The sequence below is a fragment of the Panthera pardus genome, unplaced genomic scaffold (assembly GCF_024362965.1).
Source record: "Panthera pardus isolate Hobbes unplaced genomic scaffold, ASM2436296v1 HiC_scaffold_16, whole genome shotgun sequence".
NCBI lineage: Eukaryota > Metazoa > Chordata > Mammalia > Carnivora > Felidae > Panthera > Panthera pardus.
In genome coordinates, this window is record NW_026526721.1 from 65183850 (window position 1) to 65198822 (window position 14973).

The 14973-nt window shown below is 37.4% G+C and overlaps 1 protein-coding gene across 7 annotated transcripts in view; it reads left to right on the forward strand.

The window, feature by feature from the left end:
• The window catches only part of CFAP91 (cilia and flagella associated protein 91), an 89263-nt gene that overhangs the window by 10898 nt on the left and 63392 nt on the right, over positions 1-14973 (forward strand). For all 7 annotated transcript variants that reach the window (XM_053903408.1, XM_053903407.1, XM_053903403.1 and 4 more), the window contains 2 exons: positions 1256-1339; positions 2871-2927. In XM_053903408.1, coding sequence (XP_053759383.1) covers positions 1256-1339; positions 2871-2927 — 141 coding nt within the window. The remainder of the gene's footprint in view (positions 1-1255; positions 1340-2870; positions 2928-14973) is intronic.

A 14973-nucleotide genomic window follows, 5' to 3' on the forward strand; every position in this document is an offset into this window, starting at 1 on the left:
TGTATATCAAAGCGAATTTCCCCATAAGAAATAATGGACACTCAGACGATTAGTTCCACAACCCAAAAATATTCATATAAAAATGATTACAATACTGTAATATAATATAAAATCATAAGGAAAATACAAAATATAAAGAAAAGTGAACAAATTAACCTGTACTTACCTTTGAAAACCTTCATGGCTGGTATGAGGGAGACAAGAGAGAGGAGGGTTATTGTGTAGGATGACTTTCACTAATGGAATCACTGCTGTCTCTTGGCTCAGTGGAATCTTTTACTGCATGGGCACCATTGTATACACTCACATGGATATTGACTACAGTACAGTATTAATAAACTCTTTGTCATTTACTATATTTAATGTAACTGGCAATAAGGCAGGAAAGGAAAGTGTCTTATCTGCAGGCAACCTGACCTAGAATGAATCAAAGCATTCCTAGGCTTACTCTTGTATGGAAAAGCAAAGGACTGTCCATAGGTGCTTTGAACTTTTTTTTTTTTTTTAACATTTTCAAGAGACTCAGTCTCTCTTTTCTTTTTTTTTTTTTTTAATTTTTTTTTAACGTTTTATTTATTTTTGAGACAGTGAGAGACAGAGCATGAACAGGGAAGAGCCAGAGAGAGGGAGACAGAGAATCTGAAACAGGCTCCAGGCTCTGAGCTGTCAGCACAGAGCCCGACGTGGGGCTCGAACTCACAAACTGTGAGATCATGACCTGAGCTGAAGTCGGACGCTTAACCGACTTGAGCCACGCAGGTGCTACTGTCCACAGGTGTTTTGAAGTGACAAGAAAATACCAGTGTCAGTTGTGGGCACCTTCCAACATTCTGAAAAATCACTGATTTCTGCCAAACACCATGGCCTGAGACTGAACAGCTGAGCATGGAAGACGATCACCCACAGCCCCGCAGTGAGAGAGAGAGAGAGAAGAACCATTGGCTCAGTTGTGGTCATGTGACATTTGTCATCTGGTACCTCTTGTATTGCAAGACATTGCTCATTTATCAAGTAAAATTTGTTAGAAATGTTTGCTTGTCTTACAGAACACTCACAGAACAAGTTACTCACAATCTAAGGTTTTACTGTATTATCTAGTCTGAGATGTAGGTCAGTCAGATGCATGTTAGAGAAGACTTTGCTCTCAGTCTCAGATACCCTGTGTATCTCCGACTTTATAGACATAAAAATATGAAATAGAAATGTTTGGAAATGACATGTTAGACTTTAATAATGTTCTCCTGCTTCATTTTAGAACAGATACATCTTTTCAGATGGCCAAAGAGGTTTATGCAGATCCTGAAGTAACTGGAAAGAATCGCTATAAATACTTTGAAAGGTAAAAAGTAATTACTAATGAAAATGAGCCCCGGTATTTTTAGAGAATGTCTTTATGATAATGATACCAGCTGTCACTTCTGAGTGCATGCAGTGTGCCAGGCACCAATTTAAGTGCTTGATATATATAATCAATTTTTACAACAGAAATATAGGATAAGATATATTATCCCCATTTATCAGTAAGGAAGCTGAGACCAAGACAGGAGAAGTAAATTGCTTGAAGTCTCTTAAGTTAGTAAGTGGCAGATCTGGGATTTCCAGCTAAATCTGCCTGACTTCAGAGCTATTAGCTGTAAATAGGAACGTATATTTGAGAACAAAATGAAGTCATCAAATCAAGTGAGATGCAGGAGAGACACCATGACAGTCATAGTACATGGGCAGTTGTTATAAGTGGACATGTAGGTGACGTTTGCTATCTGTTGTGTGAATGTTGCCAAAACCAACGTGGTTGAAAGTTTCACTTCATTTCATTTGTGATTAATACTCACGTGATAACCATATAGTCAAATTAAAATGAGGATCTCCCTATAGGTTTTATGTGGTTAGAAAAATAATCTTGTGTCCATCAACTGATGAATGGATAAAGAAATTGTGGTTTATATACACAATGGAGTACTACGTGGCAATGAGAAAGAATGAAATATGGCCCTTTGTAGCAACGTGGATGGAACTGGAGAGTGTGATGCTAAGTGAAATAAGCCATACAGAGAAAGACAGATACCATATGTTTTCCTCGAAACAACAGAAACCCATGGGGGAGGGGAAGGAAAAAAAAAAAAAAGAGGTTAGAGTGGGAGAGAGCCAAAGCATAAGAGACTGTTAAAAACTGAGAACAAACTGAGGGTTGATGGGGGGGTGGGAGGGAGGGGAGGGTGGGTGATGGGTATTGAGGAGGGCACCTTTTGGGATGAGCACTGGGTGTTGTATGGAAACCAATTTGACAATAAACTTCATATATTGAAAAAAAAAGAAAAAGAAAAATAATCTTAATATACATAAGCTTCCTTGGAGAAAGTAAATTTGTAATCTGCATTGTTATTTATGAGCATCCTCCTTATGGAAGTTATGTGATGCTGATTTTCCAGAGAAATGTTAAATTTTTAACAAGGTATACTCAATTTCTAGACTTTCTGGGGGTAGTTTTTAAAACTAAATCACTGGGAATTTCAGAATGTCTCAGGGAAGTGGGATCTAATGACCAATTGAAGTCCAGGTAGAAGGCACCATTTCTGAAAGTGTGGCTTCTTTACCATCTTCAGAGAAAACATCAGAATGTTTATTAAAAATGCAGATTCATTAGCTCTACTTTAAATGTACTGAGTCTCCCGGGCTAGACCTGGTAATTTGCATTTTAAACAAAAATCTCCCCACTGCCCAGTGATTTTGTGTTTTCCCAGGTTTGTGGATTACAGATTTATGGGATATTCAAGCTCACTGATTTTAAGGGACGAATCTGAGAGTTGGAATAAGGCACAGAGAGCACACAATGCATAAGTCCCACATGTTTGTGTTCTTTCTCCCGCCAGGCCTTTCCTTCCATTTCATCAACAGATGCCACTTAATGTTGTTTTTGCAGTAACCAAGTAAGTAGCCATTATTTTAAAACTTTTTTTCTAGTTTATTTGCTGTTTGTTCCCATGCTTATTTCCAGAAGATAGTTCTCTAGATCAATATTTTTCAAATTCTGGATCACAAATCATTTGAAAGTCATGAAATATTTTAGTGGGTGATGAACAGCATTTTAGAAAACAAAATTGAATAGAAAATAACCAAAAGCATCAGGGTAAATTGCTTTTTTGCTTATAACTTTTGTTTTGGATAGATACATACATACATTCGTATGTAATGGTTATGATGTAAAATGTATTTCTTCTTATTATGAGTTATGGTAAAAATAAAAGTTTAAATATCCTTTTTACTTACCTGAAACACACACTTATTTGGTAACAGTTCTTCAACATTTTATCAAGAAAATGAATCAGTCATGAAATAGGTTTTGAATACTGGAACTTCATAATTTAATAATCATCTAAGCTATACAAGTTAATTTAATATACAAAGATCAGGGGCGCCTGGGTGGCTCAGTTGGTTGAGCATCCGACTTCAGCTCAGGTCATGATCTCAAGGTTCCCGAGTTCGAGCCCTGTGTTGGGATCTGTGCTGACAGCTCAGAGCCTGGAGGCTGCTTTGGATCCTGTGTATCCCTCTCTCTGTGCCCCTCCCCTACTCATGCTCTATCTGTCTCTGTCTCTCAAAAATAAAAAATAAAAATGTTTAATATGCAAAGATCAATAAAACATGGTTTCTGTCCCAAAGAGGATTGGACCAAGGTAAGAGAGAAGTAAAGGATAAGAGCCGGATCTGGGATTAATGTCCAGTTTCCTAGTCTTTTGTTTTAGGGCTATACTGTTTTTGCTATTACTGTTTCCTGTGTCAGTATAACTTAATGTTTGTCTGAGAGAAAAAAATTAAATGATCAGGAAAAGAAACCTTTTTTGAGGTCTCAGATTTCTGAATCGAAACTTAGATAGGGCTTGCCTTTCAAACAAGCATTTAAAGGATATGGTTACCCCTTATTATATAGCATTTTATGAATAGAATATATGTTATCAAATGTCTGTAATCCTTAAGATAAATGCCAGTTATGATCCCAATTCTCCTTTGATTTTTTTAAGACTGCATGGATACCTATGGCTCTTACATAGATGGAAAATAGATTTCTTTCTTTCCCCCTTGACAGAGCAACTTTGTGTGGTTCATTTTACCCAAGGACAGCTGCAGACTTGTTTTTAGTGAAATGTTTTATATGAGCAAAGGGAGAGATATGAGACCAGTAGATCCCTAAAGATACCTTTGATAATACTTTAAATGTAGGCTCACTGGATCATCTACTTTGGAGGTCATAATTACATCAGGTTTAAAAGTTGTTCATTTAATTATGGGGAGTTCTGAGGTCTACAGTCATGAACACTGGGCCTTTTCACTTCTTTTCTAAATTAACTGTGACATGAGGGATTTCCTATAACAAACTTTGACAGTTGACATCTTAGATAATCTCTGTACTTCTTAGAAGTTTTTAAAGAATCAATCAGTATCCCTGAATGAAGTCAGCTCTGGAATTCTGGCCGTGATGAATTTCTGAGCAGTGAGGATAATTCCACCTTATGTTAGCAGGGATGGACTTGTCTGGGGACCAGCTGGCCTTCTCCAGCCATACCCTTTTCATGTTTAGCTGTTGGAGTCTTTACTTACTCATTCTATGAAGCTAGCATTACCTTGATTCCAAAACCAGACAAAGACCCCACTAAAAAGGAGAACTATTGGCCAATATCCCTGATGAACGTGGACGCAGAAATTCTCAACAAGATACTAACAAATCAAATTCAACAGTATATTAAAAGAATTATTCACCATGATCAAATGGGATTCATTCCTGGGCTGCAGGGCTCGTTCAATATTCACAAATCAATCAATGTGACACACCACATTAATAGAAGAAAGGATAAGAACCATGTGATCTTGTCAATAGATGTAGAGAAAGCACTTGACAAAATATAGCATCCTCTCTTAGTAAAAACCCTCAAGTAAGTTGGGATAAAAGGAACATACCTTAATGTCATAAAAGCCATATACAAAGGGCCCATAGCTGATATCCTCCTCAGTGGGGAAAAACTGAGTGCTTTACCCCTGAAGTCAGGAACATGACAGAGATGTCCATTCTCACCACTGTTGTTCAACATAGTGTTGGAAATCCTGGCCTCAGCAATCAGACAACAACACAAAATAAAAAGCATCTGAATTGGTAAAGAAGTCAAATTTGCACTCTTCGCAGATGACATGATACTCTACATGGAAAACCTGACTTGACCAAAAAACTGCTAGAGCTGATATATGAACTCAGCAAAGTTGCAGGATGTAAAATCAATGTACAGACATCAGTTGCATTTCTATACACCAATAATGAAGTAACAGAAAGAGATATCAAGGAATCGATCCCATTTATAATTGTACCAAGAACCATAAAATACCTAGGAACAAACCTAACCAAAGACGTAAAAGACCTGTATGCTAAAAACTGTAGAAAGTTTATAAAGAAATTGAAGAAGACATAAAGAAATGGAAAAACACTCTATGCTCATGGATTAGAAAAACAAATATTGTTAAAACGTTGATACTATCCAAAGCAATCTACACATTCAGTGGAATCCCTATCAAAATTGTACCAGCATTCTTCACAGGGCCAGAACAATCCTAAAATGTGTTTGGAACCACAGAAGACCCTGAATAGCCAAAGTAATGTTGAAAAAGAAAACCAAAGCTGGAGGTATTACAATCCCAGACTTTTGCCTGTATTACAAAGCTGTAATCATCAAGACAGTATGGTGTTGGCACCAAAACAGACACATAGATAAATGGAATAGAATAGAGAACCCAGAAATGGACCCATAAGTATATGGCCAACTAATCTTTGACAAAGCAGGAAGGAGTATCCAATGGAAAAAAGACATTCTCTTTAGCAAATGGAGCTGGGAAAACTGGACAGCAACATGCAGAAGAATGAAACTGGCCCACTTTCTTACACCATACACAAAAGTAAATTCAAAACGGATGAAAGACCTAAATGTGAGACAGGAAACCATCAAAATCCTAGAGGAGAAAACAGGCAGTAAGCTCTTTGACATTGGTCATAGCACCTTCCTACTGGGCAAGGGAAACAAAAGCAAAAATAAACTAATGAGACTTCATCAAGGTAAAAAGGCTCTGCATAGTGATGGAAGCTATAAAACTAAAAAGGCAACCAATGGAATGGTAGAAGATATTTACAAATGACATACCGGATAAAGGGTTAGTATCCAAAACCTAAAAAAAACTTAATAAACTCAACACCCAAAAAACAATCCAGTGAAGAAATGGGCAGAAGACATGAATAGATACTTTTTCAAAGAAGAAATCAAGATAGCAAACACACATGAAAAGATGCTCAACAGTGCTCATCATCAGGGAAATACAAATCAAAACCACAGTGAGATACCACCTCACATCGGTCAGAATGGCTAAAATTAACAAATCAGGAAACAACAGATGCTGGTGAGGATGTGGAGAAAAAGGAACCCTCTTGCATTGTTGGTGGGAATGATACTCTACATGGAAAATATGACACTACCAAAAAACTGCTAGAGCTGATACAGTGGTGCAGCCACTCTGGAAAACAGTGTGGAGGTTCCTCAAAAAATTAAAGAGAACTGCCCTACGACCCAGCAATTGCACCACTAGGAATTTATCCAAAGAATACAAAAATGCTGATTCGGAGGGGCACATGGACCCCAATGTTTATAGCAGTGCTATCAGCAATAGTCAAATTATGGAAAGAGCCCAAATGTCTATCAACTGATGAATGGATTAAGAAGATGTGGTGTGTGTATATATATATATATAATGGAATACTTTTTGGTGATGAAAAAGAATGAAATCTTGCCATTTGCAACAATGTGGATGGAACTAGAGGATGTTATGCTAAGTGAAATAAACCAGTCAGAGAAAGACGGATATCATATTGTTTCACTCATATGTGGAATTTGGGAGGCCTTAACAGATGAACATAGGGGAAGGGAAGGAAAAATAAGATAAAAAGAGAGAGGGAGGCAAACCATAAGAGACTCTTAAATACAGAGAACAAACTGAGGGTTGATGGGGGAGGGGCAGTTAAATGGGTGACGGGCATTAAGGAGGACACTTTTTGCGATGAGCACTGGGTGTCATATGTAAGAGATGAATCACTGGGTTCTACTCCTGAAGCCAAGACTACACAGTACGTTAACTGATCTGAGAATAATAAAATAAAAATTTTAAAAAGAAAATAAAGATGGTTACTATGAAAAAAAGATAATAAGGGAATACTATGAATAACTCTATGCTTGCAAATTTGATAACCTAGATGAAAAGCTAATCACTTGAAAGACACAACTTGTCAAAACTCACACAAGAGGAAATTGGCAATGTAAATAGACCTGTATCAAAGAAATCGAATCAATAAGTACTAACATTCCAAAACATAAAGCACCAGAACCAGATGGATCTACTGGTGAATTCTACCAAACACTTAAGAAATGATACCATTGTCTGCAATCTCTTTAGATAATAGAAGCAGAGAGAATACTTTCTAACTTTATGCGGTCAGCATTATTCAAATGCCAAAATCAGACAAAGACATTAAAAGAAAGCTACAGACCATTATCTCTCATGAACATAGGCACAGATATCCTCAACCAAATGTTAGCAAATGACCAAGCACTATGACCATGTAAGATTGTCCAGATTTGCAAAGCTGGTTCAGCATTTGGAAATCAATTAGTGTCATCTGTCATATCAACAAGCTGAACAAGAAAAATCGCATGACCAAATTGATAGAGGCAGAAAAAGTATTTGAAATACCCAGTGCCCATTCATGATAAAAGCTGAGTAAACTAGGAATAGAGGGAAACATCCTCAACTTGATAAAGAACGTGTACAAAAAAACTACAACATACTTAATGGTGAGAAATTTGGAGCTTTTCCACTAAGATCAGGAACAAGGCAGGGATGGCCCCTCTCACCCCTCCTTTTCAACATCATAGAAGTCCTAGCTAATGCAGTAAGATAAGAAAAGGAAATAAAAGTTATACAGATTGGGAAAGAAGAAATCTCTTTGTTAGCAGATGCCATGTTCATCTATGTAGACAATCAGAAAGAAAGGGCTAAAAAAACCTAGAACTAATAAGTGATTATAGTAAGGCTGTAGGATACAAGGTTCATATACAGAAGTCAATTCCTTTCTATATATCACCAATGAACAAGTGGGATTTAAAATTAAAAATACAAAACCATTTACACTACTATAAAAAATGGGATATTTAGGTATAAACTAAACAAGATATATACAAGATCTATATGGGGAACACTGAAACTTTGATAAAGAAATAAAAGAATAAATAAATGGAGAGGTATTCCATGTTCATGGATGAGAAGACTCAATATTGTCAAGATGTTCGGTTTTCCCAACCTGATTTATAGATTTAATGTAATCTCAATCAAAATCCCTGAAAGCTATTTTATGGATTTCAACAAACTGATTTTAGAACTTATATGAAGAGGAAAGAACCCCAGAATAGCCAACACAATATTGAAGGAGAAGAACAAAGTTGGAGGACTGACACTACCTGACATCAAGACCTACTATTAAGCCATAGTAATCAAGGCAGAGTGGTATTGGGGAAAGAATAGACAAAAAGATCAGTGAACTAGAACAGAGAGCCAGATATAGCCCACATAAATATAATCAACTAATCTTTGACAAAAAGAACAAAGGCAATCTAATGGAGTAAAGGTAGTCTTTTCAACAAATGGTGCTGGGACAACTGGACATCCACATGCAAAAAAACAAAATAACAAAAAGGAATCCAGACACAGAACTTACACCCTTCACAAAAATTAATTCAAAATGGATCACAGATCTCAATGTAGAATGCAAAACTGTAAAACTTTTAGAAGATAACATAGGAAAAATACTAGATGACTTTGGGTACAGCAATGACTTTTTAGCTATAACACCAAAGGTACAATCCTTTTAAGAAATGATGGAGGGTTGCCCAGGTGGGTCAGTCAGTTAAGTGTCCTACTTTGGCTCAGGCCATGATCTCACAGTTCATGAGTTCAAGCCCCACATCAGGCTCTCTACTGTCAGTGCAGAGCCTGCTTTGGATCCTCTGTCTCCCTCTCTTTCTGCCCCTACTTCACTTGCATGCACATTCTCTCTCTTTCAAAAATAAACATTAAAAATTAAAAAAAAAAAGAAATGATGGATAATATGGACTTCATTAATTAAAAACCTCTGGTTTTTTGAGCTATGATGGCAGAGTAGTAGGAGGACCCTAGGCTTGACTCTTCCTTGAACATAGATAAATATCAAATCATTCTGAACACCCGAGAAATCTGAGGACTGGCAGAACAAACTGCACAACTAGAGGGAGAGAAGAAGTCACATCATGGAAGGTAGCAGGTGCAGAGATGTGATTTGGGGGAGAAAAGGATTGTGGAGGGGAGGGAGCCTTGATCATGGAGAGAGGTGAGAGAAAGAGAGTGAGTGTTGCATAAGGGATTCCACAAGGAAAACATTTCTGCAAAGCCATTGACTGTGGAAATGAAAAGGGCTGATTATCATAGTTTTTATAACCAGTAGAGTTCAAAGACTGAAGTTTTAGAGTTTCCTGCCATGGCTGATATGGAATCTGGCAGGTGAGGCAGTGCTCCTGGGGAGAAGGAGGGAGGAGAGCCTGGAAGCAGACTGTGCGAACTGAGGATTCCCTCAGACACACTGGAAGAGGTGGTTCCCCCTTCTTGGAGTGCATCTGGGAGAAGTGGCATTGCCTCTCTGGTGACAAAAGAACCAGCAGGTGCCATTATGCTCCCCTGCCCATAAGCATAGGCACAGGGACACCGGCTGCAGGCAGCTGACCTGGACACTGGCTTTTTGCTGCACTTTATTCCAAACTCCAAGTTCCTATGTGTTGGTGCAGCTGCTCTTCAGGGACAAACCTGCACCAGCCCCAGTGTGACAAGACCCACCCCTAGAGGACCAGCATGGGTCTGTACCATGCCATGTCCCTAAAGTTTGGAGTTTTAAAACTCAATTGGCCTGCCTGGGATAAAACCCAGGTACACTGCACTGCTGGGTGGGCAGATGACTTGGACAGACAGGGTGAAGGCAAGGATCTGAGGGACACCTGAGACACGTGAGGGGAGATTGTTCGCTCTTCTGTGATGGCTTCCCAGAGACCAGTGGGTGTGAACTCCCACTCCAGGATGAGGGAGAGGGCTGGCACCATTTCCCTTCCCTGCTCCTCAGCATAAACTAACTTCAGTAAGCAACACAGCACCAATAGTGGTGGCCTAAAACACTTATACCAAGCCCCGCCCTGCTGCACTCTGCAGGTGCTTCTTTACTAGGGGAAATGTTTTTGAGAATCAGAGCAGGAGGACCCTCCCACCCAAAGACCAGCACAAACCCCTCACATGCACCAAATCTACTGATCATAGAGTGCTGCAAAGCTTCACTACTAGTGGAAATAACATCAGGTCTCTCTTAACAAACAGACCAGAGCACACCTAGTTAAAACTTGCCACACTCTGGCCAAAGTCCAAATACTTCCCACTATAGGCAAGGAGAAACTCTATAGAGGACTGACCTGAGAGAAAGAGCAGCCAAAAGACAGAAGCAGAGAGCACACAGCATACACCAGAGACACTTTCTGAAGTGCCAGGTCCTGGACAGTATATGACCTCTGCTTCATAAAGCCATTACTCTCAGGAGCAGAAAATATAACAGGCTTTCCTAACAGAGACTTAGACAAAATGCCAAAATGGAAGAATTCATCCCAAAAGAAAGAACGAGAAAAGGTCATGGCCAGGGATCTAATCAAAACAGATATAAGTAATATACCTGATCTAGACTTTAAAACAACAATCATAAGGATACTAGCTGGGCTTTAGAAAAGCATAAAGACATCAGAGAGTCTATTACCACAGAGGTTGAAAGACCTAAAAACTAGTCAGGTCAAGATAAAAACTGCTATAACCAAGATGCAAAACTGACTTGATGTATTGACAACAAGGATGGATGAAGCAGAGGAATGAATCAGTGATATAGACGACAATATTATGGAAAATAATAAAGCTGAAAAGAAGAGGGAAAGAAAAGTATTGGATCATGAAAGTAGGCTTAGGGAACTTAGCAACTCCATAAAGCATAATAACATTCATATCATAAAGAGTCCCAGAAGAAGAAGAGAGGGAAAAAGGAGGAGAAAGTCTGTTTGAGGAAATTATAGCTGAAAACATCCCTCATCTAGGGAAGGAAACAGACCTCCAAATCTAGGGGCCACAGAGAACTGCCATCAAAATCAAGAAAAGCAGGCCAGCACCAAGACATATTGTAGTAAAATTTACAAAATACAGAGATGAGGGGGAAAAAAAACAAAACTAGGGTACTTGGAGACAATGTAATATATTATTCATCACTAAAAAGAAATGAGCTTTCAAGACATGAAAAGAAATGAAAAAGAAATCTTAAATACATATCACTGGTGAAAGAAGCCAATCAGGAAAGGCTATATACTGTATGATTTCAACTGTGTGACATTCTGGAAAAGGCAAAACTATGGAGATTATAAAAGGATCATTTATTGTCAGGGGGTTGAGGGGCATGGATGAATAGAAGGAGCACAGAAGATTTTTAGGGTGGGGAAAATGCTCTGTATGATCCTATAATGGTGGATACATGTTATATATGTATACATATATACATAAGGATTTGTCCAACCCATAGAATGTATAACACCAAAGAGTGAACTCTAATGTACACTGTAGGATGATTATGATGTGTAAATTTAGGTTCCTTAGTTTTTTTTTTTTTTTATGTTTATTCATTTTTGAGAGCGAGTGAGAGGAGGCAGAGCACGAGTGGGGGAGGGTCACAGAGAGAGGGAGAAGAATCCAAGGCAGGCTCTAGGCTCTAGGCTCTGAGTTGCCAGCACAGATCCTGATGCAGGGCTCGAACTCATGAACTGTGAGATCATGACCTGAGCAAAAGTCAGAAGCCCAACCGACTGAACCATCCAGGTGCCCCTGAAAAAATTAAGTCTAAGTTTACAGAATTACAGAACAGGATTTGCTACTTTGTGAAACCCCTCTTTGTGTTTAGTTTCATTGGGCTGGAAGGGAAAATCTAGAAGACTACAGGTATGGCAGATAGTCCGTGCTCCTGGTGCCTATGTGGTAGTTAGGAAAGAAACTGTATTAAGTTATTATAGGACTTCTGTCAAAGTAGCATTCCCCCTTTGCATCCTCTCCTTTGACCCACCTACAAAGGTCTTAAGTCACCATAAAGCTTAGTCGGAAGGATTCATGAATTTTATTTGTTGTTGTTGTTGTGTATTCATTTATTTTGAGAGAGAGAGAGAGAGCGTGCGTGCTAGTGGGGGAGGGGCAGAGAGAGGGAGAGAGAGAACCCCAAACTGGCTCTGTGCTGTCACAAACCCTGAGATCATGACCTCAGCCAAGATCAGGAGTTGGACGCTTAACTGACTGAGCCACCCAGGTGTCCCTCATTAGGTCTTATCCTAGCATACTTGATCAGATGGCTCAAATATGTAATTTTTAATTCAGAAAACAATTTATTCTTTTGATTCAAACTAATGGTATTATATAATAATATGCATAAGATCTGGGATGATATAAACCTGATTTGAAGTTATTTCCTCAACAAGAATTTTTATAGTAGAATAATTTCTGCTGAAAACGTAAGAAATTATAAACACTTAAATTATCTACATATTTTAGAAATTCATAGCAGCTGCTAAAAAAATTATTTCCATACCATTAGAATTCAGCATTAATAACAAATTAAAGTACTATTTAAAAAAAAGTACTATTTCATTACAGGTTGAACCTCCAAATAGGTACTTCTTTCTAGCTCATTCGAAATGCATTTTTTTAAGAGCTAAGCTGTATATGTTTTGCTTATATATAAACACCTCTCATTACCTTTGACTGTTTTTTAAAATGGAAATTCCTCTTTTTTGCTGTTATAGTTTTTTGTTTATGTAATTTAACTAATTCTTTTACCAACTAGAAAACATATTCTTTTAAATGGAAATAGCTATGTTGTTTTTTTCCTCATTTTAATAGTAATACATGTCCAGGTTAAAAAAAAAAAAGAGAATTTAGAAAACTATAATATGAAAAAAATCTGTAATCCTACTATCCAGAAATAATTGTTACTTTATTGTATATCCATCTAGGCATTTTCTATGCACAAAACACAGGTTTTAAATAAAAATAATGTACTCCTGTTGTACATACTGCTTCATAGTGCCCTTTTTTTCTATTTTACATTGAATCATGGACATTTTTGTATGTTCATAAATACAGATTTCATTGTTACTTTTAATAGCTGCATAAATTTCATTATAAGCATGCCATATTTTTTGAAGTAGTTTTTCTATTCATGGTGATCATTTAAGTTTGATTTTTCTTGAAAAAGACCCACATGAATAGATTAGAAAGATTTCCATGAAGTATGGTTTAGTTAAAAAAGCAACATGCAAAAAGGTATTCATAATAAGATTCCATGTTAGCAAAACAATAAAATAACACTCTACATGTGTGTATTTGTGTGAGTGTAGAAGAATAAGAGTGGGTAAAAATACAGCAAGATTCAAGGATAATTCAAGAATATATTCTAGATCTAGGATATACAGAGAGGGTACTACTGTGGGTGTTAAGGAGGAAAAGATATTGAGGGAAGCTAACTCAAAAGTAAAGGAAAAAAGCACTGCACTAAAACATTAAAGCATATGTACTATCATATGTTTTGTTACAAAAATTATGCATAAGAGTAGGCATATGTTTAAATGAATCAACTAAAAATTTTTTTCTGTACTTAAAAAGAGCCAGATCAGGTCATGATCTCATGGTTCCTGAGACTGAGCCCTGCATCAAGCTCCATGCTGACACCACAGAGCCTGCTTGGGATTCTCTCTCTCTGCCCCTCCTCTGCTTGCTCATGTGCTCACTCTCTGTCTCTCAAAATAAATAACTAAACCAAAAAATAAATTAAAAAGCCAGAATCAAAAAATAAGATGAAAATAATGGATCCAAGGTTGATGCCTAATAACCTCAGTTGTAACCATTTTTTAATTGGCTATTAAAAAAAGAGTTTGTAATTTTTTACTCTTACACGTGAGACTTTATGAACATATTTGTATTTATCTCTGTACACTTGTCCAGTTATTTTCTAGAATAAATTCCTAGGAGTGCAGTTGCTGGGACAAAGGGTTGTTTTTTTTTTTCTTTTTAAGTTTATTTATTTTGAGAGAGAGAGGGAGAGTACAAGCTGGTGAGGGGCAGAGAGAGACGGAGAGAGAGAATCCCAAGCTTGAGCTCATGTGGGGCTCAAACTCCTGAACCGCAAAATCACAACCTGAACCAAAACTGAGTCAGATGCTTAACTGACTGAGCCACCCACATGCCCCCAAAAGGGTATTTTTAAAGGTTGGATAAGATAACCTGTCAGATAAAGGTTAGATCGATAAGTTACCTTCTAGTTAGGTTGTGTCTATTTGTATTTCAGTCAACAGTTTATGAGAATGCCTGTTTCTTCACAACTTTGTCAATGCTAGGTATTTTCAATCTTCTCAGTCTTTGCTTATGTGATGTAATAAAATATCATCTTGCTGTTTTACTTTATTTTTCTTTGATTACTAGTTATATTCATTAATTTTTCATGTGTTAGAAGTTTTACTTTTTGTTTTGTGAATTGTCCTTTACCCATTTTTTCTTTTGGTATTTGACTGTCATTGATTTATAAGGACTTTTTGTGTAGAAAGGCTATTTAACTTTTATCATATATGTTGTAAAACGTATTCCTAAGTGTGCCATTCATATTTTAAATTTGTTTATGACATTTTGAGGTGTAGAAGTTTCAACTTAACCTTAATTCTATTGATCACTTCCTTTTATAGTCTCTGGCTTTTGAGCCATGCTGAGAAACACTTTCACTCAAAGATGGTATATTTACTCATGTTTCCTATTACT